We start from the raw sequence: 21,338 nt of genomic DNA, 5'->3' as shown, positions 1-21,338 counted from the left end.
GCAGGTCTCCTTCAAGCAGGCCCTTTTAAATGTTTCAGAATTAAAGCAGTATCATCTTATGCACTGGAATTATTCATCAGGTGCCTGACAGGCTCTATCACACTACACACATCATAGGAAAAAAACATTTCTTTTACAGAACAAGATAAAAACATTCAGTAAAGGCAAGTTTTGCACAGCAGCAACTAACAGCCTCTGGTACCAGCTCAGTGGTTTTATTTCAGATTTGCATTTTGTCCTTAAGTACCAAATTGAACTAAAAATGGGGAACTGAACGAGGCAAAGATAARTATTACCCAYRTAAGCATKTATGTTTCAGTAAKAATGCTCAATTAAAGCAAGAAAYAAATAAAAGCAATAAAAATAYTACTCACAAGTTRGAAGCATGGATTCAATCTTCTGTATTCAATTTATTTGTTGTTATAAAACCATAACCCTGCTCTGTTGTCAAAGCATGTAGGTTATGCCAAAACATTATCATCTGTTTACATCTGGATGTCATCTGCTCACATTTTTGTTACCTAACATTCTCACTTACAAAAACCAATCTTAATATTAAAAAAGGTAAAAATATCATCTCCTTTCAGCTTGGTTATTTCACACATCTGTGGTCTCGTTTCTCTGTTTTACCCACAGATGTGGATCCCTCCCCCTGCACTGTGATTTCTTCCCACACAAAAGGAAAAAAAAAGCAAAGTAAAGATGAAGTTAGAAAACCAAAGCAATTCCAATTCTTTGAAATCTCACAATTTCRAAAGGAAATTCAGTTCATGGACTCAGCATATAGAGCTGGGGAAAGATAACAGGAAGTATATCCTGAATGAAAATCATTCCAGTTGGGAAACAAGGAAAGGATCAGGTGCCTTTTYCCCCCTCTCTTCTCACTCTGTGGATTTGGAGCCCACCTTCTGTAACAGCAGCCTGAGACAAGAACAAAAGCAAAGGGGCAAAAGGAGTTTTTGACATGTTCCTTGACTTGGAAAAGAGATAAAATTMAAATATGCCAAAGAACTCTCACTCTGACCACTTCTATGAGGTGCTGCAGACATGCTACAACCTTTCAGTATTAAAGGCAAGAGAGAACCTGACAGACAGAAGTCAAAGATAAATGATGGCACTAACAGAGCCAGACTTGGAATCTTTGTCCTGGACAGAGATGCAGTTCAAACAGGGGAGAGAAARTCTTTTCCAAGAAGGATCTGAACCAAGAATCCCTTTCTCCATCTGTGCCTCYCTCTTGCAGAGCATGGAGTTAGCTTTCCAGTTAATAAAGCAACTCGTCTGAAAATGTTTGCCATAGAAAGTTWARAAAAAAAAAAAATCAATCAGCAGCTCATCAATTCTGTGTTTCTTTTCAMACTAGTGCACTAAGTGTTTCTCAAACTCAGTAATCTGGAAATAAGAAAAAGGAGGGGGTTACAAAAATCTACTTTATTCCTTCTCTCTTTGTAAATACATTTGAAATGAATGGYTCCATTAAGGAGAAAAGGTGAAGGAGCCCAAGGCTCACACTGACAAGCATTTCACAACCCSATCCCACAGCATTTCCCCCAGGGCTGTATGATCAGTAAGGCTTCACAGCATTATAAAGGCACAGAGTAGGGAAACAACACCAAACAAAGAGCTAAGGAAATACAAGGCATTGCYATGCTATTCATTCCTTCTTCATTTTCAGTTTAGCTTCCATGTAGCTGCTCCTTAAGGGCCAATCTGCCTGATGACTGCTTCCAGTGAGTTTAAATTTACCACAGCTTTAAGTATAGAGACAACAGAAAAAAAAAAACCAAAACCCCAAACCTGATAAACTACCAAGGAGAGAAAAACCACATCATTTAACAGAACGATCTCTGAGACCAGACATAAATCTCTTCAATGAACTGTATTTCCCTGCTAGTTTTTGGATTTCTTTTGCACCAGTAGACAATGGTATTTTTACACGCTTCATTTCAGAGGTTCATTGAAAAAAGCCACTAAAATTCCAGCTGATCTCAGCAACAGTAAGACAGTCAAATTTCATACTGCATAACCTAGCTGGAATTTCGATGCAGTTTTTTAAAGGAGAAATCAAAACTTCAGACACAGGCCATCTTTTAAATCATTTATTTCAGTAGGAAAGATTTTTGAAACCTGTTCTTAAATTCATTTAAACTAGCTTATGCAAACACACAATTTTCACACGCACACACAGAGAAGAAAGTATTAAAAAAAGGTGAAGGAAGAGGCTTGAGGACAGCCAAACTGCACATCACTCRGCGAGATCATAGTGCAATCCCTCCGTGCCTGGAATGCCTCACGCCAGCAGGGAACATTAAAAATGGCTTGTGTTTACTGCATGACACCTTGATCCCCCTTCCAGTGATGGTTGGTCCTTACAGGAGTATTAGAAAACACATCTATGTTTCTTGGTGCTTTTTCCACTTGAGTACAGGAGTGTTGGAATGGATGCACTCCTGCACACAAGGAGCCAGAAGTGCCACTAAACCAGGCACCCCAGAACCCTTTATTTCAACATTTAATCCATTTATRCTGCTTGTCTGCTTTGCAGTTTCAGCTGTGAACAGCTTTGGAATGGTAAGAAATTCCTTCAGGAAACACATGAGGGCCAGAACCCACCTGAATAAAGAGAAATAATAATAATAATAATAATCAAACACACAAAGGCAACGGAGTATTTATGGTGTTTTCAGTCGCTCAAGAGCAAGACCAGGCTCCCAGCCAAAACCATGCCATGATCTACAGGAACTTGCATTTCATTACATTTCATACACCTTCTTTTTCTTTGCAATGTGACTTAGAGAAAACTCGTCAGCTCAGTTCTGCAACAGCCAGAGCTACACCAAGGAATTTGTATTTTCTYCTTTGACCATTCTGCTGTCTTTGAATATTCTTAGAAAGCGTAAGATTAATTTTCAAAATTATCCTTCCAACATCTGAATTTATAAAAAGACTATAGTAAAACTGCTGTGTTTTTATAAGGATGTATTCCAGGAAAACAAATATTTAATTGCTTAAGAAAAACACATTCTTTCTTTCATTTCCCCTTCCAAAGCTTCTGAAGCCTTTGCTGCTAAAACAGTCTCTAGCAGTTGTTTCATGAAGGATAGTGCTCCCTACACAGTGTTGGCACTAGAAATACAATATACAAAACTGAGCCTTTGGGATATTAAGATTAGGATTTATTCAAGCCTACTCTTTCCCCAAACAGTTTTTTCCTGTGGTATTTATTTCACATTAACAAAAAGCTTGCAAGGAAGAAATCTCCTAAAAATGCTCCTCGGTGTTTACATTGAAGTGGRACAGACAAAAGCAAAAGCAAGCTCCTTTCTAAAAATTTGAGCTCTTGAGCTCATGTGGTCTAGACCATGACTGGGACTACTCTCTTCAYCCMGCCCCTCCCCCAACTAAATCTACTCAGAGACATAYGAAAATAAAAATAAATTAATTTTTAAGAGGTCTGAGCTACTTCTGATAAAAGCTGAACAAGCCCAAGCTACCAAGTACCTCTGCATTTTTCCTAAAAAGAGGCTATTTAAATACAGAAAAAAAAATACTAAAGCAACTCAAGCCACAGCTATTTTACATTGACCAAAACAACTGAMTGCTGCAGAAAAGCAAAGGCTGTCAGGAATGTCACCCCTTGGTACATCGAGGACACAGCCTGCAGGTCTGCCACGGTGGGACTCACCACTGAAATAAAGGAATTGGTCTTCAAGTTCATAATAAGGCACTGACAAAAGTCCTCCTTAAATCCAAGCACTCACCCTCTTCATGCACTACAAATTAGAATGGTGGTTTTTAACAGAAGGGATAACCCCTAGGAAYAAATTCAATGTTCACTCGTACAGATCCTTTTAATAACAACTTTCCCAAGCCAAACCGCCTTACGCACAAGCTGCTTTTAGAAAAAAAAATAAAGAAAAAGGCCAATATTAAGGAATAATAAAAAAACCTCCATAACTGTCTCCTTGTAGGGAACACAGACAATTCACTGATGTAATTTAGTACCAATTCTGGGGTCTTGATGCTGCAACAGGCAGCACAAAGTGCTGGCCATGAAAAAGATTGGCACTGCTAGTGCTGGTGAGTTAGAATACCAAAAAATTCAAAAAGACAAGTAAYGAAGAAAAAGGCCACTGACAGAGCCAGAAGAAAAAGGATCCCATGTTTTATCTTGATCTGGACAAGATTTGTTACAGATAATCAAAACCATAAGATTAACTTGCCTTTTGTCACAAAAGCAGCCTCGACTTCTCGTGTCTCAGCAGCACAAAAAACCTGCAACTGCTTCTGCTGGGAGGGAGAGGATTTACTGTCACCATGTGTTATGTCTGATACTGATAGAGGAGGACTAGTGTTGAAAATATATAAATGCAAATACAGGAGGCTGATGTTCCAAGAAACACTAAATTAGAAGAATTTACTTATAGTGAGGAGTAGATAACTAATAAAACCMTGCTGTGTTTTTTTAAGCTTCCTTTTGCTCCCAGTATGTTTTCCAACGTGCAAACTTCTCAAAACACAATTTTAAAGCTGGGTGCTATAGCTCATTCATTAAGTATTTATGTGACTTCATTTAATATTTGTAGTTTTAATGCCTATAACTTGCACCTAAATACTTAATGAATGATAATAGCTTGGGTAATACTCCTCTGGCATGAAATGTCTGCAAAATGAAAAAGTGTCTGGGATTAGCCATGTTTATTCAAACTACCAGAATTTTTAAAAAAGAAAAGTTATAAAAATTACTTGYTTTCCAAGGATGCTGGAATAGAAGTCAGGTTTGAAAATCCTAGTCAAAAGTAGCACAGATTAAATTAGATAAAAGTTAGCAGTAAGTATTCAACCACCAGTGCATAGTTATATATTTTTAATGCAGTGCACCAATTTCATAAATCAGACATTCCCTGCTGCTTAATCTTCCCCAAAACTTTTAGTTTAGCTAAAAAGGTGGTTATTGGTCAGATAATTAATATTTATATTTGAAATCTTGCTAGAAGAACTAATCTGAATTTTTTTTCTCAAATGCAGCCAAAACAAGGAATTGCAAAGGGCATCTTTAGTTTCAAAACACAARCTTTAGGAGGTAAAGTGACAAATATTAGCCGAAGTGTTCCAGCAGTTATAAACAAGATAAAGAATTAGAGTAACACATTAAAAATAAAAATCAAGGAGAAACTGCCAGCTGTCCAAAGCAGGCTGGATGACAGTCTTACCTCACTTGCCACTCTCCTTGTATTCTCAGCACTAGTTTTCAGTTAACTAATTTTTTTAAACTCCTTTTTTTTTAAAAAAAAAAAAAAGAGCATTAGTACATTCTTCACAGTGTATCTGACTTGTCTTCCAAGGCTTAGCTGAGGGAACAAAGCCAGCAGCTCTTTCTGAGCACCATTTATCTCAAGCCATAGAAATGTTTGTGTGTTGCCCTGTAGGACAAAGTGGCCAGAGAGGCTGTAAACAACAGGAAAGTACTGAACTACTCACTGGAACAAGTGCCAAAAATATTTGCTGTGTTGTCATTACTCACTCCAGTTATTCTGGCTACACATTTTAAGAAACTCCTCCCACAATATTCAATCTCTCCCACAAAAAACCAGCATACCTGAGGGCAGAAAGCAAGGAAGAGTAGGAGGCCTGAGGACAATGAAAGCTGGTAGCAGCAACAATTCATTAAAGGATSATTTATGAATTGTTCTCCCCACCATCCTCCTACCATATAAACCTAACTCAAAACAGCTGGAAAATGCAAAAATCAAGTAATAAATGACACGTCCTGACCTGGCTCTGTCCCTAACAAAGCTGTGGGTTGTCAGGCTGTGGCTCCTGGTTGCATGTTTCCTTTCACTAACAAAAGAATAGACACAGTTATGCTGCAAGGAAACTAGAATAGCTTATTTAAAAATTCAAAATCCACAGGCTATTATCCACAATGCTTAAAAAAAGGACACACATTGTTAAAAAAACCCAAACAAACACTTAGTCATTGAGAAGCAACACACATTAAGTAAGTTTTAAAACAGAAAAAAACCAAACTCAAGTTGTGCAAAGTCTACTAAGTAACACTGCTGGCTGTGAGGATGTTGTCTTTACTATACACCCAACGTGGGTAAACTGGGGAGATGTGTGAATTGYAGAGGGATTCAGCACAAGCAACCCCTTCCCAAAATTCATGACTTCAGAACAGACTATTTATTCCCCATATAAAAAAACAGCAACAAAAGAATTGSAAGGGGAGCCAAATTCTCATATTCCTTGTGGTGTAATTCGAACAGAAGCATCCTTCTACTGYTTTCTTTCTACCAAAAGCCAATTCAGAACAATTCTTGGAAACATAAACCAGTCTATTACCATTTACATCACCAAGTGAATTTTTTTTTGTTTTTTTTTGTTTTTTTTTACTGTGAGACTGCATTATCCTTCTATTTTTATGCCCGCCAGAAATCAGAAATTAATCATTTCCATTACACAATTGATTTGACTCTGGAAAAAAAACAACCCTCAAAAGTGAATTTACAGGCTTCTACTCCGATGCAATAAACAAACTATACATTTTCAAAATAACAACTACCAGTAGAAACCTTTATTAGATAGTCAGAGAACTCTGAAACAGACTGGTAGGTAGCTTGTTTCTGTTYAAAAAGGAGAATTCATGGTGGAATCTGCAAGCATATTTACGGCCACTAAACCACAATGCCAATGGAACAGTTACTACTTTTTCACAGACTTCAAAGTTCCATATTAGAGTCATATTTTGGACAATGTTTCCTTGCTTTACAAAGATCATACTTTTGAAGATTAAAGACTAATCATCCAGGAAACTAGGTGACGTCAAGGAAACCCAATAAAGCAAGAATCAAAGTCTTAAGCATCAAACACACACATAAAGCACAGCTCCCTTTTTACAACCATTATGTTTTTCTCCGTGAGTAATTTCAGTGACCAAGAATGATTCCTGTTAAGGATGAAMTTTTGATGGCCCCACACCTTTTCTCTCCTTAGGTTATCCTACCTTCTAATAAATTAGTTAATTGCCTGAAGATCAAAAGAGCTTCTGTATGTAAGGTCTGCTATAGGCCATGTTATCAACACCACACAAYGTCAACTACTTTGACCAAGACAGATACTAAAATCAATTATTGCCAAATGAGAACACGAAAGCTTGAAATTGTGCCTCTATCTTTTTAAAATGTCCATCTGAAGTGATATTATGAAACACCACACACTAACAGTGGTCCCTAACTGATAATTAGCAGATAGCCAGAGTCAATCATCTCAGTGAGCTGTACCCAAGTGTTGGTGTTCTGTCATTCAGCTTTTCTGTGGAGGAGAGTCACAGGTGTAGAAACAAATGGGATGAAAACACTCAGTTCTGACCCAGCAGTGCTTTCAGTTTTGTCTCTTACACACACACACCCCCTGACTGCCTGAACCACGTACTTTTAAGCTCCAATTAGGTCAAAACACACCAAACTGATTTTTGGCTCAGCCTCTGTACCATTGTCAGAGTCGGGCTCCTGCACAGGACCAAGGTTTGCAAGCTCAGAGCTGCTCTAAACTCACAGTTGTGTTACATTTCTTATACTTGTAGGTCAGAGAGAAATAACACTGCTCCAGGCTAAGTGTGCCTGGGACAAGCTTCCCTCCAGGGCTCCTGGTATAGTCTAAACAACATCTCCAGAACATAGAGTACCTTTTACCCAGTTCATACACAGCTTTTGATACAACTCTTAAATACCATTTACCTGTTTTCTTAAGAATGCCTAAAAAGGTGAGTTATTTTCAAAATTAGTATAAAGTTAAAAGAAACTCAAAACTAGCTACAATCTATTTAACTCAAGCACAGCACCGCCAGAAGTTTCACACACACTATTTGGTGTTTCATGTTGTTTCTCCTTTCATTCTTTAAGGCAGTGGTTTCCACAGGTCAGTTCTGAGAACATAATGAATCATGGTCCATGGCAATTCATGTTGCAACTCCATTTTTAATTCGGGGGACTCCACTCCCCAACCATTAGTGGTTTTGTTCAGGGCTCCAGAGTTCAGAGATCGAGTTGACAGGTTCTGTTCTGGCACAGAATACAGCTGGCACATTTTTCATCAGGACCTCGTTCTCAATTACGAGATGGTTTAAATTGTCCTTTCTATATTGTTTTGAATTTGCCTGTTATTCAAAAGTCATCAAGTTGGCAGGAACCTGAAAACAAAAATAAAAATGACAGAAGAATTTACTTCAGGTAGTAGCTACTTGCATTCAGCTATTTCACAGATTAGATACCTGTTGGAATGCACATCATTGTTTTCAAAAAAAGGGAGAAGGAATGCAACTATCATCCAGCAGTAAAAATATACTCAGAGCGGTAGAAAACCCAGGTATGACCAAAATATTAAACTGCTGTGATATTTACAATTTCATTACATGGCCGTAGAACTTCCTAATTTTGATGACATTTAAGATTTGTCAGCAAAACAACGTTAACATGACAGATCTCAGCTCTGCTAGACAGACAAGGAGAATCCTCTCACCTGAGCCYCAGCTACAAAATTCACAGCACACAGATCAGTCACTGACATAGGCCCTTTAGTCTTAAGACTAATTTTAGAAAATGAGGCATAAACACTTGTTTGGGCTTTCCATAGGAAACCTGAATACCTACACATGTCAGTCCCTTTCATGAAGATTAGAGCTCGTTTGCAATGCATTAGTTTCTATCCCCATTTTCTCTCCATCAGGAATCTGTCTGACAACAACATCTATTGTTTAGTATGGTTATTAAAGAACCACCACATTCCTGATCACTGTCAATAAATACTCAGTTTGGTCAGATCTGAAACATGCACTTCTTGCTTTGCATTAACCATTTACCTGCAGAAGCAAGAATGCTTAACTGGCTAAAGCTGCACCATTAGAACCAGAAGCTGTATCTATAAAAATAGTTCTTAGAATTTTTCAGCTGCCTAGGTGTTTATACTGTATTGAAAACACATTTAAACATTTTATTTTTCTAAGGCAGTTACACTGTCAACAGTATTAAATAGAATTGTTAAATAAACCTTACTGAACCAAAGCTGACTTTAGAGGACAGTTTTCAGGCTTGTCTGAAGTCACCACTTGCTTGCAAACTCTTTGCCACTATTTTCTACTATCCCCACTTCCTYCAGCCAGGATCAAAATTCCTCTCTCCTTTGCACTGTCTCAAATACCTTCACATGAGCTTCTGCAACCCTCCTTATTTCTTAAGACCTCTCTCAGAGGCAGAATTGAACAAGCAAGCAGAGAAGGTTCTGGAAAAGCCTTTTTGTTTCCCCTTGAAATTCAGTAGGATTTCTCCTCTGGGAACTCCATAAACAAGGAGAGTAAAGGAAGAGTTCAGGGAGACAAAGTAACTTAAAAAGGATTTTGCTGATGAAAAAGGTAAGATTTAATATGAGAACAGAATTTAATAGGGGTTGGAGCAGACTTATCTTCCTTTTTGATTCATGGAAAATGCCACTTTTGCTTTCAAAGACTGGAAAATATACCAAGGACTGAACTACTTTGTACACATTTTAGGAATACAAAAYACATAACAAACAGCAGAAAATACCCATGTCCATGGCCTGAAAAAAGGCATTTCAGGAGAGTATCTGGAATCGATATTGAAAGTTTAGAGCTTTTTACAGAACTGTACAATAGCATTTTGCAACTGGGCAATACAAGAGCACTGCCACTTGGACAAATATTTTAGAGCATTCCTTCAATTTCCCCAATTGCTTAATTAGCCTCAAGGTAGCCCCAAACATGTCTTCATCACTCCAGAATCTCCAAGGGCTTTATTTGCSACTTGACAAACAGAAAAGCCAGTGACAGCTTGGTCAGCTTGGAGATCCATCAGGTCTGAGCTCTTAAAAGCTCATTCCTTTCCACTGTGTTGCTCTCACCTGTTGTCTGTTGCTTTGGCAGGCAGCACTCAGGTGTTTAAACCAGAGCATTGCRTTCATTCTGTTTCCAGCTTGAAATTTATATGAATTTCCTAAGTGAGAAAGAGAAAAAAACAGATGAAGAAACATAAACAATGCTATACACCTAGATCCTACTCATATTCAAGTAGCTCTAAATTTAAATATTATGAAAAGATCTAGTACTAGAAGTTTCATGTAGCTTTATAATTTGTCTGGAATAGGTGCAATTGTTTGACCTAYTGAAGAGACGTTTCAGCTCACTGGTCTTTCCAAAATTCTAGATTTCAACTAATGCCTGCATCAACTAGGAAAGAGCAAAACATCCCTCAAAACAAAAACCCCATTATTACAAATAGTTTATAATATACTAGTTTTTTTAATGAAGTGCAAGATAGCACTGAAATACACCCTGGAAAGCTACATTTGAAAACACCTGAAAATCACACCTGAATGTATTGATACATTTCAGACCAGTACTTTCAGTGGCTGGAGTTACACAGTGCTTGTTTGGGTTCAGAAAGGTCAAGTGTTACAAAAACATTTCAGATTGCTGTGGCAGAGTTTAAGCTGACAACCACTCACAATTTATACTTCATATCAGTGGTGCTAGAAGAGATGTTTGGAAATAAAATGTACTAAGACTTGAAGCAGACAAATCAATAAATAATTTAAAACTCCTTTATCAGACTTCTAATAGTGTTCTTTCTGCACAATTTGAAGTGCTATGGAAAAGTAACATTTTCTTCAGAATTATAGCAGAAAGCAGACACTGTTTTGGAGTAATGGAAACCCACAATCTTCTCCACGGAACAGTCAAGATCTCTTGAGGGTTTTTTTCCTGGTAATAGCACTACATTTGAACAGATGGTTTGGGTTTTGGTTTTCATTTGGAGAGGAGAAGAGACTGCTTAAGCACCTAGTGTTAGCTGAATCTTTTTTTTAATTGTTACTTGTATTTTCACATGTGAAAATGCCTTGAAGTGTTCAAAATATAGTTKAAAAGAATGCAGATAAATATTTCAAATTAAAATCACATTTTGGGTTGTTTAAGAGTTAAGAGACAGTTCTTAGAACTTGATGGAGACTCTAAGGAGTCTCCCTGGGTTATTGTTCCCATAGCATTCTAAAGGCAAAGATGACATCTTGGAGAGCAGCTGAAACTGCCAGGATGGCACCGTGCACTTGCTGACAAATGACCTCAGCAAATCAAATGCTTATTCTGGGAACCAGCACACTGCTTACCCTTCTCAGAGTCAGTCAGTAAGAAGAGATCTGGATGCTCAGGGTCATCTGCCATCATCACCATCCAGCCCACCACCGAGACGCTCTTACTGGGTGTGGATTTGAACTGGAAATACAGAGATGAAAATGGAATAATCAAACAAGAGGCAGCAGCCAGATCTACAGAGAACAACTCAACAGGGCAGCTCTTCTCAGGGACACTGGTAAAGACTGGGTAACTTTTAATGAAGCAGAGCACAAGATTAAAAGAATTGACGAAGTTTGTAAGAAATTAGTGAAAACAGAATTTAACCCAATGAGTGATATTCAAAACAAATTAAATGGGGCATCACAGTCTGCAAAAGCTTGTTAGACATCTAATCTGCACTGCATAAYTACAACAGCATTCCTCACCAAATTAGTGCACATTTGAACATGAGTTAAAATATAAGGGTATTAATAAATGCAAAACCATTCCCTCTGCTGTTCACAAATAGAAGAACTGAACTTGTTTGTGCTGTAACTATTCAGTTAGCATATACAAATTAYTGAAAWAGTCTGTTAATTACACATAGCRTAAGTCCCAGGGACAAGGGAACACAAACTAATTAAATAWTATGACCTGATGGAATAAATGTATCAAATAAGGATGAAAATTTACTAAACAAGTGCCCAGAAACAGGCAGTCATGCTAATTTATTGACAAGATATTCACAATTATGGGGGTTTCCTGTTCCAGGTGTTATTCCCATATTGGACAGATAATTTAGGCCCAAGCACAACACCTGTCTCTGAAAAACAGTGGAGCTGTCAGGAGAGGGACTAAAGTAGCATTCACCTGGTCACAGTATTATTTTCTCCTTTTCATGCTTCTCCTCTCAGCTCCAGGCTCTACTCACCCAATAAATCCAAATTATTTCCAAACACAAGCTTCCTTCTCCCTACTCTCCTTGTTTATCTATTAGCAGATCCTCCCAACTCACTCCTTACTTGCCCGGCAGTCCCATCCACATCCCAATCCCTAATTCATTCTGTTTCTCTCATGTCCTCAGCTGCCAGGTCTCCTCTTCCCACACACCAGGGTCCAACAGAGACTCTTCCATCTCTCCTTGCACTCTCACCCTCTGCACTGCTTTACCTCACTGCTCTGCCCACCAGGTCCAACTCCAGTATATATGTGCATCCTCACCAGATGCATCTTCCTTTTATCTGGTGAATTCCCATAGCAGCCTCTTTATTAGCACAGTAATTTYGATCTCTAATTACATTATTAGAAATGACAGAACATCCTTGAGATTGTTTTGGATTTAAGTTATTAAAATGAATCTGTAGTTCTAAAATACTTTTGTTTCTTTATGCTGATGTCACAAGCACAACATTAAGCATCAAGTTACTTTTGTTTTATTTTACAAATAGCGCTTTAGTATTACAAARCTGGAACTCTGGTTCAAAAAAAGAAAGAGTTACTACTAGTAAGTTTGAGTGTATCATGAGCAAAGTAAGAGACATAAGAATGTTCTCTGCATGGGAATACAGTTACTGCATAAATAAAATTCCATTTCAAGTCTGATGTCAGTTATTCTAATGTATGCCACAGATTAATTGAAGACCTGTCATTCCCCATAGGAATGTCATAGAATCATGACAGAATGGTTTGGGCAGGAAGGAACATTAAAGATAATCTCATCCAATCCCTCTACCACAGGCAGGGACACCTTCCACTATCCCAGGTTGCTCCAAGCCCTCATCCAACCTGGCCTTGGACACTTCCAGGGATGGGCAGCCACAGCTTCTCTGGACAGCCTGGATCAGGGCTCCCCACCCTCATAGGGAAGAATTTCTCACTGACATCCACTCTAACCCCACCTTTTGTCAGTTTGAAGCCATTGTCCRGGTAAGTTTATCTGTCTGGGACTTGCACAATCAGCTACATTTTAAACCCTAGTTTAAAATCTATGAAAACTTGCAGTGAACGAATGTTAGATCAGTATTTGAAAGAAAAAGAATTTTAACCAAGTTCAAAATASTTTAAGAGTCCAGGTATACACACACTACAGTTAAGTAACTCACAGCCTTTGGGAGGTGCAGATATGGTAATGCCTCAGGAGAAGAGGAGGTAAATTGTAAAGCTCTGTCAGACAAGATTTCTTTACAGTGAGGGCAGGATAAAGTTACTCCTTTCCAAAAAAAACCCTGAAATTTCTTTGAGAAGGCAGTAAGTAATGTCAGTCTGTAGTGAAAAAACATGGCATTTTATCTGAGAGAAGGAATAAAGACAAAGAAAGGGAATAAAGGATATAGCTTATGAGTTCTTAAAAAAAAGGTAGAGTATATATAGGATTTGTCATGGACTGACAACACTGCCTCAAAAAATAAGATGACATAACTTAACTTACACTTAAAAGGGACCTGCAAAATGCAAACTTTCAGGTAGTCCTAACGCATTAATAGGACCTTTTCATAGAGATGGAAATTTGAGTCACAAMGCACTTTTAGTGGATTACAGATCAAAATATACCTCTTAAACAACACTTTATTTCTAGAGTTTCATGGAAGCACATTGGGCTTTCCTATCTTAGTTATACATCCCAGCAGGTATCCAATAAGTGACACTGCCAYGCAATCCAAATTGCTACAGCTCAAACTGCTTCACTTCACTCAAAACAATGTTAATCATGGTGCTTCTCCATAAAATGAAAAGCTCCACACAAGGAGAGTGTTTCCTGCCAGCATCAATCCATCATCACYTGAAACACATGTCAGCTTTCCATCCCTGTGCTTGGCTGGATTTGTATTCCATGTTTACACAGTCCCCCAGGGCAGTTCATTCTCTGCTGATGCACAGAGCCTTGCTAACAGCAAGTCTGCTTTGTTAACATGAAGGGAATGAAAGCTTCATTGTAATTTAATGTTCCTGGTTCCTATTTGCTTTTTGCAATATGGGCCACTGGAATGACTCTTATTATACATGTGGAAAATTGCACAGCTCTGGCACCAGGCTTCACATCATTGATTTTGCTGTTGTTGTTGTTCTGAGCGCAAAGGCTTTTATATGTAAATCTTTGAATAAAAAACTCTGAACTAATCTGTGAACAAACTTTTCACTCCAATATTTTGGCACTTAAAAATCTCCTCCATATCTCCTGTTGCGATTCCACAGCTTTCTAATATTCAAATCATTTTCTTGGTGGCTGAACATCCTYCCTAGAATGACAGCATTCTTCATCAGACTATTTCAGTGAAAGTGCCCAAGTCACAACTACCAMGTTTTCTACACTGCAAATAAATGGATCTAATTCTGATTATAGCATTCAATGAAAGGCTTGGAATAAACAAGGATTTGTTGTCTCTGTTGATTTCCAAGTATCTACAAGCATGGAAAAACCTCTCATGCATGCTCTGTTGTCACATAAATTGGTAAGACTCTCAGTACAATCACTATAAACAGTTACTTCACAGGTGTATTTACATTTTTCAGGGTGCTCATTTTAAGTTTAAATTCAAGTGGCTATTCTTACTATWGCCCTTTTCTAAAGGTGCACAAGTGCTACAGTTTTTCATGAAGGCTCCTCTGTGGGCACCATTTCAGCAAAACAAGATAAAACTATTGTACACACATTCGTCTCAGACTGTGCTGTACCACATCTCTGGGCTCTGAAGCTCACATACTCATTTACAGGCAATTCTCCATTATTGTAGTAATAATTGAAACCTACTCACTATTTAAAATCAATGCTAATTTGAGGCTGTTGCTCTTAGGAGATGCAGCACACAACACTGGATGCACCCCTTGGCCTTTGACCACYGGCAGGAGAAGAGCTGGCTTGCCCWTGCCTAAAAGGAAAGGGATTTCTTGCCCTTTTTGTTGAATTACACTGGGATTTTTATGAGGTAATTTTCCAACGAGGTTGGCTATTATAAGCCTGGAAGAGCTTTGAGTGTTGGTGCATTCCAAGCTGCCTGGAGCAATTGCAGCAGCAGAATGGTCAAAAGCATGCCTGTAATCAAGACACATTTACCATGAGAGCTCCAGCCAGGAAACTTTATATAGCAGACTGACTCTTTTGTTGCCAGCGTTCCTTTCCATGTCACAGAGGCCTTGAGAAAGGAAGCAGAAAAGACAGATGTTTAAATGGCTCCAGAAGATGCTTGGAATATTTTGCTGAGGTAAATCTCCAGTGCATCAATCCTTGAAAAAGAAAGCTGCTTCAAAGTAGACGGCATCATCCTTTTTATTTGTGAAGTATGAAAACCCCAAAGCCTAAACCTAGCCTTGGATGCCTTCACTTTGCAGAATGAACCTCTTAGGAATATCACTGGACAGTATCTGGAGCATTTGCTCATGCTCTAGCTATCTAGGGATGATTGACCATCTGCAGTTCATTCTCTCCTGATTAACTTTCTTCCTGAAAATGCAACCAAATGTGAACTGAAGCATGACCCTTGACAAGTCATCTCCACAGACTCCAGAAGCAAAGCTGAGGCTTTGTACAATAACTCTGTAGTGAAATGGATGGAAACCTAAGCCATCAATAGCCAGGCTCAAAGTATAACAAAGGCAGAGCAGCTGAACAAGTTACTGAGCACCTATTATTAGCCTGTTTAATTAACTGAGCCTCTTCCCTAATCCCTCCAYCTCAACAGCAGTTCCTGGGTTATTCTGCACCTTAATTTAAACATAAAGATCATACTCTGCGTTATAACAACCTCTGAAGCAGAGGATTGTGGTGAGCAATCAGTGCACACTATTTGTTTCAATAAAAGACAACCCAAACTGTAGCAAATAGTTATACAGTATATTAACCTTCACTGCACCTGGGAAACCAAAYCAGAGACTGAGCTCCATAATGGGTTTTGTTGTGGAGATCAGAACACAATGTGTTTGCTCCCCAAAAAAAGCTCAAAGCAAGACACGAGCAGTGTGCAGCCAAATCCAAGGTTGTGCTGGATAGCTCAGTTCAACTTCACAGAGTCAATTGTCAAAAAGAAATTAATGTTCTCCAGCAGTCATTGCTTTTAAGTACCACTCCTCTTCCTCCCTTCCCTGCTAATTGCCTTGCTCAAACTCCTCTCAATATTTGTAAATCATGAGGCTGATTTCTCCTAAAAGGAAATGCTGCCAGCACCCTGGACTCAAATACCTCCTCACCCCTCTGTGCAAACCTCTTACGGGGCTGCTGGAACATCCTTGGACAAAGAAACACAACACACCAACATGTGAGACAGATTCTGGCTTCTYAAACATCACTACCAGTTTAGATATTGTAGGTATCACATCAGTGACTTGGGGAGTACTAGAAGCCAATTTAAGAGGCTCAGAAAATAATCTCTGAAAGAACATTCTAAATGGMTATGACTCTATTTCAAAGCAAAGAAAAGGCTTTTGCAAGAACAAGACTGACTCAGAAGGATCAGGTACCAGAATTTTTACTTTTTYCCTTCATTTACTTTTTCTAAAKAAAGGGCAAGACTATTTAAATGATTGAAATTGTTATTCCAAAGGAAATGTGTAAGCAATGAGAATTCAATGTACCTAATTTCGTAACAATGTAATTCCTTGCTAAGCAATTTTTTCAAGTTCTCTAAACCTGCATGCTATTTAGATTGTTTTAAAATGTTAGTACCGGAGAGTGAAAAAGCTTCTGAATGATACAAGTCTGGTAAAGTTCTCCATAATTTTGTAAAGAACAGTGAACAAGAGACTTACAAATACATATTCTATTCCTAAAAGRAAACAAAATGCAATTTTGGCACAAAGCCTGAAGGAATCACAGCAGTAACAGGAACACACTGTCTGACACTACCATAAAGTTTCCTTTCCATTTCAAGCAACTAGCTGTGAGTGACATAATGCCAGCAAAAGTTTTCTTTTGGTTCTTGCTTTTTTTTTAAYACTTTGCATTTCTGCTCATAATAGCTAACAAGCCTGCTCTTTCCTTTTAATGAGGTGGAATCCTTCCCTAAAGTTTTCACTGAAGCCAGAGAAAAATGCATCCAAACACACATCACACTYCTCCCAAGACACCCAGAAGACAGGAGGATTGGCTAATGAACCTTCAGCCTGGGCTAGACAAATTAGGTAGGATCTGTTTTGATCTTACCTAAGCAAAGCTAGTAGGGGTGGGTGGCCAAGAAATCATGCAAATATTTCTAAAAGTAATTAGTTACTACTAAGGTACTTTGAGTATAATATTTCCTAATGAACTTTCAAAAAAAGTGGAAAATAATCTCATAAATTAAGAGAACTTTACACACAAACTTTCCACATAGCAACTTCAAATATCCAGAAGCYAGCTAACCAGAAATACTAAGCTTCAAATCTCTACCCTCTGCCCATAAAAATGTTAGGATAAGAAAACAGTATTTTGTACCAAAGAGAAAGTCCCCTTTACAAGGGTTCCAAAAGCACAACTCAGTTTGCAAAATTCCATAAGCTTCATGCAAAGCAAATGTTCTACAGTGACAGTTGTCATAAATTAACCTGAAACACTGGCCAAGGCAACTAAGTAATGACTCTGAGTAGTAAATGAACTCAAATTCAAGTATCTCAAATTTCATGCAGTTTCATAAGAGAATCATTACAATTAACTGRGAACATTACACARGAACACCAAACAATGCACATCTTARCATCCAYGGGACAGGTATAGAAAATCCTCTTGTTCCTTCCCCACACAAGCAAAACATTTTTAGCTTCCTCCAAATGAAGCTGAAGCAAATAAAATTAACACGAGCATCATCTGACATCATAGCTCTCTGCTGAGCAGATGAAGTGTTTTGTACTCCACTGCAGCTAATGCATTACAGGATTATACAGAAAAAATCAGATGATCTAATTTTACCACATGTATGAAATTAGTACATGTTTAATTGTTGTATCTTGTGACTACTCAGCTTTTYCTCATCAGTGCTTGTTTGGATTTCAAACTGCAACAAATTGCTGCAAGACTCAGATCATCGAAAGACAGAACTTCTGCCTTCAAAAAGGGACAGACCAACGACACAGCTCCTTTCCTAAGACCAGCAGAGACACATGGCAGATGCAAAGCAGATATTCTTGGTGCAGCATATAGATGTAAATGATATTTCCCTGGGGTACATCCACATGAAGTGACTGACTGGGAGACAGGATAGTGCTGACTAGRAATCAGGCAAGGCCTGAGCTACTTTCAGTATTTACATGAGGAAATCACATTTTAATTTTGGCAGGTGATACTGGAATATGCTTGGTGTACATACGTGTTTTCTCTCTGTAGCCTTCAGGGAYTTTGCAGCGTAGTAGAAGAGTTGGGCTCCACACAGTGCTACCCAGTATTTTGTCCAAGATGCTACCTGGAGAGAAAATAAGAAAAACAAACCCAGAAGTGCAATGGATAAGTGAAATGTTTTATAACACTGAGCTGTAAAAGAGGAGGCACCCTCCTGCAAGAACATGAGAGCACTGACTGTCCAGCCAAGCATCAGCCATGTTTCCAAAGCTGCTGTTTGTTATTCATGCAGGCCTATGAATGCATGAAAACTCCAGAAAGCAGAAAGAACATGTGCCATTCCTCTCTAATCTGAGAAAAATCTTCTGCATCTTATGACACTTCCTGCAATCCCTACTGAACACTTCATCAAGTCAGAGTACATCTGTCTCTTTCCTTTTCCAGCTCAGGTTCTGCCAAAAGGTATCCCCCATTGTCATGAATATATATTGTGATTTATAATTTATAATCAAGTATTTGCARCATAAACACTAAGAGTTATTATYTATTGATAAATTGTTGGGATTTACCTATTGTTAAGAAAGACAAAATACAATTCTCTCTATTTTAAAGTCATCAGTAATTGCAGAAACTTTCAGGCAGCATTCTCTTCTACTTCCTAGATAATGTGTATAGCCTGACAAACTGAATAAATGCACCAAACAGAAGGATGAAAACTCTTAGCAGTGACCCTAAACCTTAACCAGCAAGGCAGAGGAGATCTCAGACACCTGAACTAGCTGCCTAATGGGAATTTTACTGTATCAACAACCGGGCACAAGAAAAAGGTGAGAAAATTAATTTATATTAAAAAAAAATCTTACTGTAGGTTTTTTGCCTTCTTTCAACAAAGTCTTCCTCCTGAGAACACCTTGAATAGTAACTGCTCCTGGATACAAATGAACAGCCAAATCTTCAGACTCTAGGGAGCTGAAAGGAGCATGTGAAGATTTGTGTGAAAAAATATTTTCCCTTTACCAAGAACTAATGCAAATACCTTTCTTGTAATTTGAAAATGTCAACTTTTTATTTATTTGACTTCATKATAGAAAAAGACTTTAGCTGTTACAAGGAATTACTGTTGTGGAATTTACACTCACAAGCAAAAGCAATCAGAAAAATTAATTAGCCAAGCAGGTAATCCTTAATTAAAAAACTAAAATTCAAAACACAACTGAAAGACAAGAACAATTAATTTTAAAAAGCAAACGTTTGAAGTACATTGGTGCAGCTGCTGTACATGTTAAACCTCTCCTTCAGCCTTTGCAAGAAAGATTTTACTTTTTTGGTTAGAAACACCAGAACCATTAGCACGTCAAAAACAAAGCACAGCTCAAACATGCACAATCTTTAAAATATCTGAAAGCAAGGAGAGTGGGCAGGAGCAGGAATAAAGAGTAGAAACCCAAACCACAGCTTTAAGGTGTTTTAATGCAACTGCTGCTCTACTGATCATCTGCCCTGTGAAACATCTAAGACCAATGGGATGAAACAAATGCCAGGTACAGCACTGAGGAAAGAAAACTGAGCTTGGTTAAAATTACAAAGCTGACTGTCTTCAAAAACATTTTCAATCAGAGAAAAGTTAATCATTCCAGYAAATGTCTATCAGAGTATGTATYTAAAGTGCTGAACCCAGTAGCTTTSTAGGAAAGTCAAGAGATTGAACAGCACCCGAAAATAATTTTGAAGAAAGTCAGGATTTGCTGTTTCATCCATCCTAAGAGTCATGAATGCCCAAAGTTAAGTGGAAATGTAGTGAACGCTTTAATTGCAGCACCTACTGAGGATGATGATATGGAGACAATTTKAGACACTGACAGATGTGAACATGAAATTATTTCAGTGAGACAATGCTTGCTTCTTAACATGACAGAGGTTTCACAGTTAATGGCCAGTTCCTTCCCAACTACAGTGACAGCTGGAGACAGACTGTGTACTTTAATCAAAATAATCAATTATGCTACTCTGTCAGTTTGCAAATACCATATATATAAAATGGGGGCAATTTAAATGTGTTACTCATTTTAGGCATCTCTCTGATTTCAGAGAAGAGGAATAAAGAAATTCAATACAGAACTGCCAGCAAAGAAAACATCTGGAACTCCATCCATTAGCACCAGAAGCACACAGCTTCCTTTTCCCCATGAGAACTACCAGCACTGCTCCACAGTGGAAAGCAGTTCAAAAGCTACCTGGGCAAAACATCTTTAAGCCTTGACAGAAAGATCCAATGGTTTGGAATTTGGCTTTGCAGACTGGAATGAACAGTCCTTATGCTGATATAGAGTAAGTCACAGAACAGAAAAGTTTTAAGTCTGAAGAAAAAGGTCTCTACCTTTATTTTGATATGTAAGTTAGAAAGGTAACATCAGAAAACACCCACTTAATTATTAAACCAAACCAAATCACCAACAGCAGAGGGAAGGTTTGACACCTCTGTGTGCAGTGGGATTGTACCTGCTGGCCTTCATGTGGCCTCGATGGCCATTTCGTGACACTCTTGTCCCCGGACCGAGAGAATGGTACAACCTGTTCCTGTTGGATTCCATTATAAATTGTATGTATTACATATACTTTTATTCACACAAAYAGCACGACTGCTAAAACAGCACAGAACTTGTTTTTGTGTGCATATCACAAAGCCACTTCTTCCACATATGAAAAAGTGAATAATTTTATTTAGAAAAATGCATGCAGAGGTAAGTAATACGGTTTTAATTTCATCAGATGTTCTCTTTGTCAGAACTCACAATACTGAAGCATTTCACTGGTACTGAAGAACAACACATTTTGAGAACAAAGCCTGAATTTATCATAGACTAAATCAATGTAAAGGAACCACATTGATAAAACTTATCKTAAAGTCTGACTTTAGATGTTACTGCAAAAATGGTTTCAACTTCTATGAGTAYGAACACACACAAGTTGTTG

The 21,338-nt window shown here is 38.1% G+C and overlaps 1 protein-coding gene across 6 annotated transcripts in view; it reads right to left on the bottom strand.

Moving 5' to 3' along the window:
• Window positions 1-5,292: 5,292 nt before the first annotated feature.
• The window catches only part of RALGPS2 (Ral GEF with PH domain and SH3 binding motif 2), a 109,588-nt gene continuing 93,542 nt past the window's right edge, over window positions 5,293-21,338 (bottom strand). For 4 of the 6 annotated variants that reach the window (XM_057374931.1, XM_057374930.1, XM_057374933.1 and 1 more), the window contains exons 15-20: window positions 20,865-20,942; window positions 19,229-19,334; window positions 18,397-18,489; window positions 11,179-11,284; window positions 9,916-10,007; window positions 5,293-8,191 (exon numbers count right to left, since the gene is read on the bottom strand). In XM_057374931.1, the coding sequence (XP_057230914.1) occupies window positions 8,162-8,191; window positions 9,916-10,007; window positions 11,179-11,284; window positions 18,397-18,489; window positions 19,229-19,334; window positions 20,865-20,942 (505 nt within the window). In that variant the 3' untranslated portion in view covers window positions 5,293-8,161. The remainder of the gene's footprint in view (window positions 8,192-9,915; window positions 10,008-11,178; window positions 11,285-18,396; window positions 18,490-19,228; window positions 19,335-20,864; window positions 20,943-21,338) is intronic. The other 2 variants (XM_057374935.1, XM_057374936.1) reach the window with 1 other exon arrangement.

Source organism: Malurus melanocephalus, unplaced genomic scaffold, assembly GCF_030028575.1.
Source record: "Malurus melanocephalus ecotype Western Australia unplaced genomic scaffold, MMel_1.1 scaffold_236, whole genome shotgun sequence".
Lineage (NCBI taxonomy): Eukaryota > Metazoa > Chordata > Aves > Passeriformes > Maluridae > Malurus > Malurus melanocephalus.
This window is presented reverse-complemented; position numbering and strand designations above follow the sequence as displayed.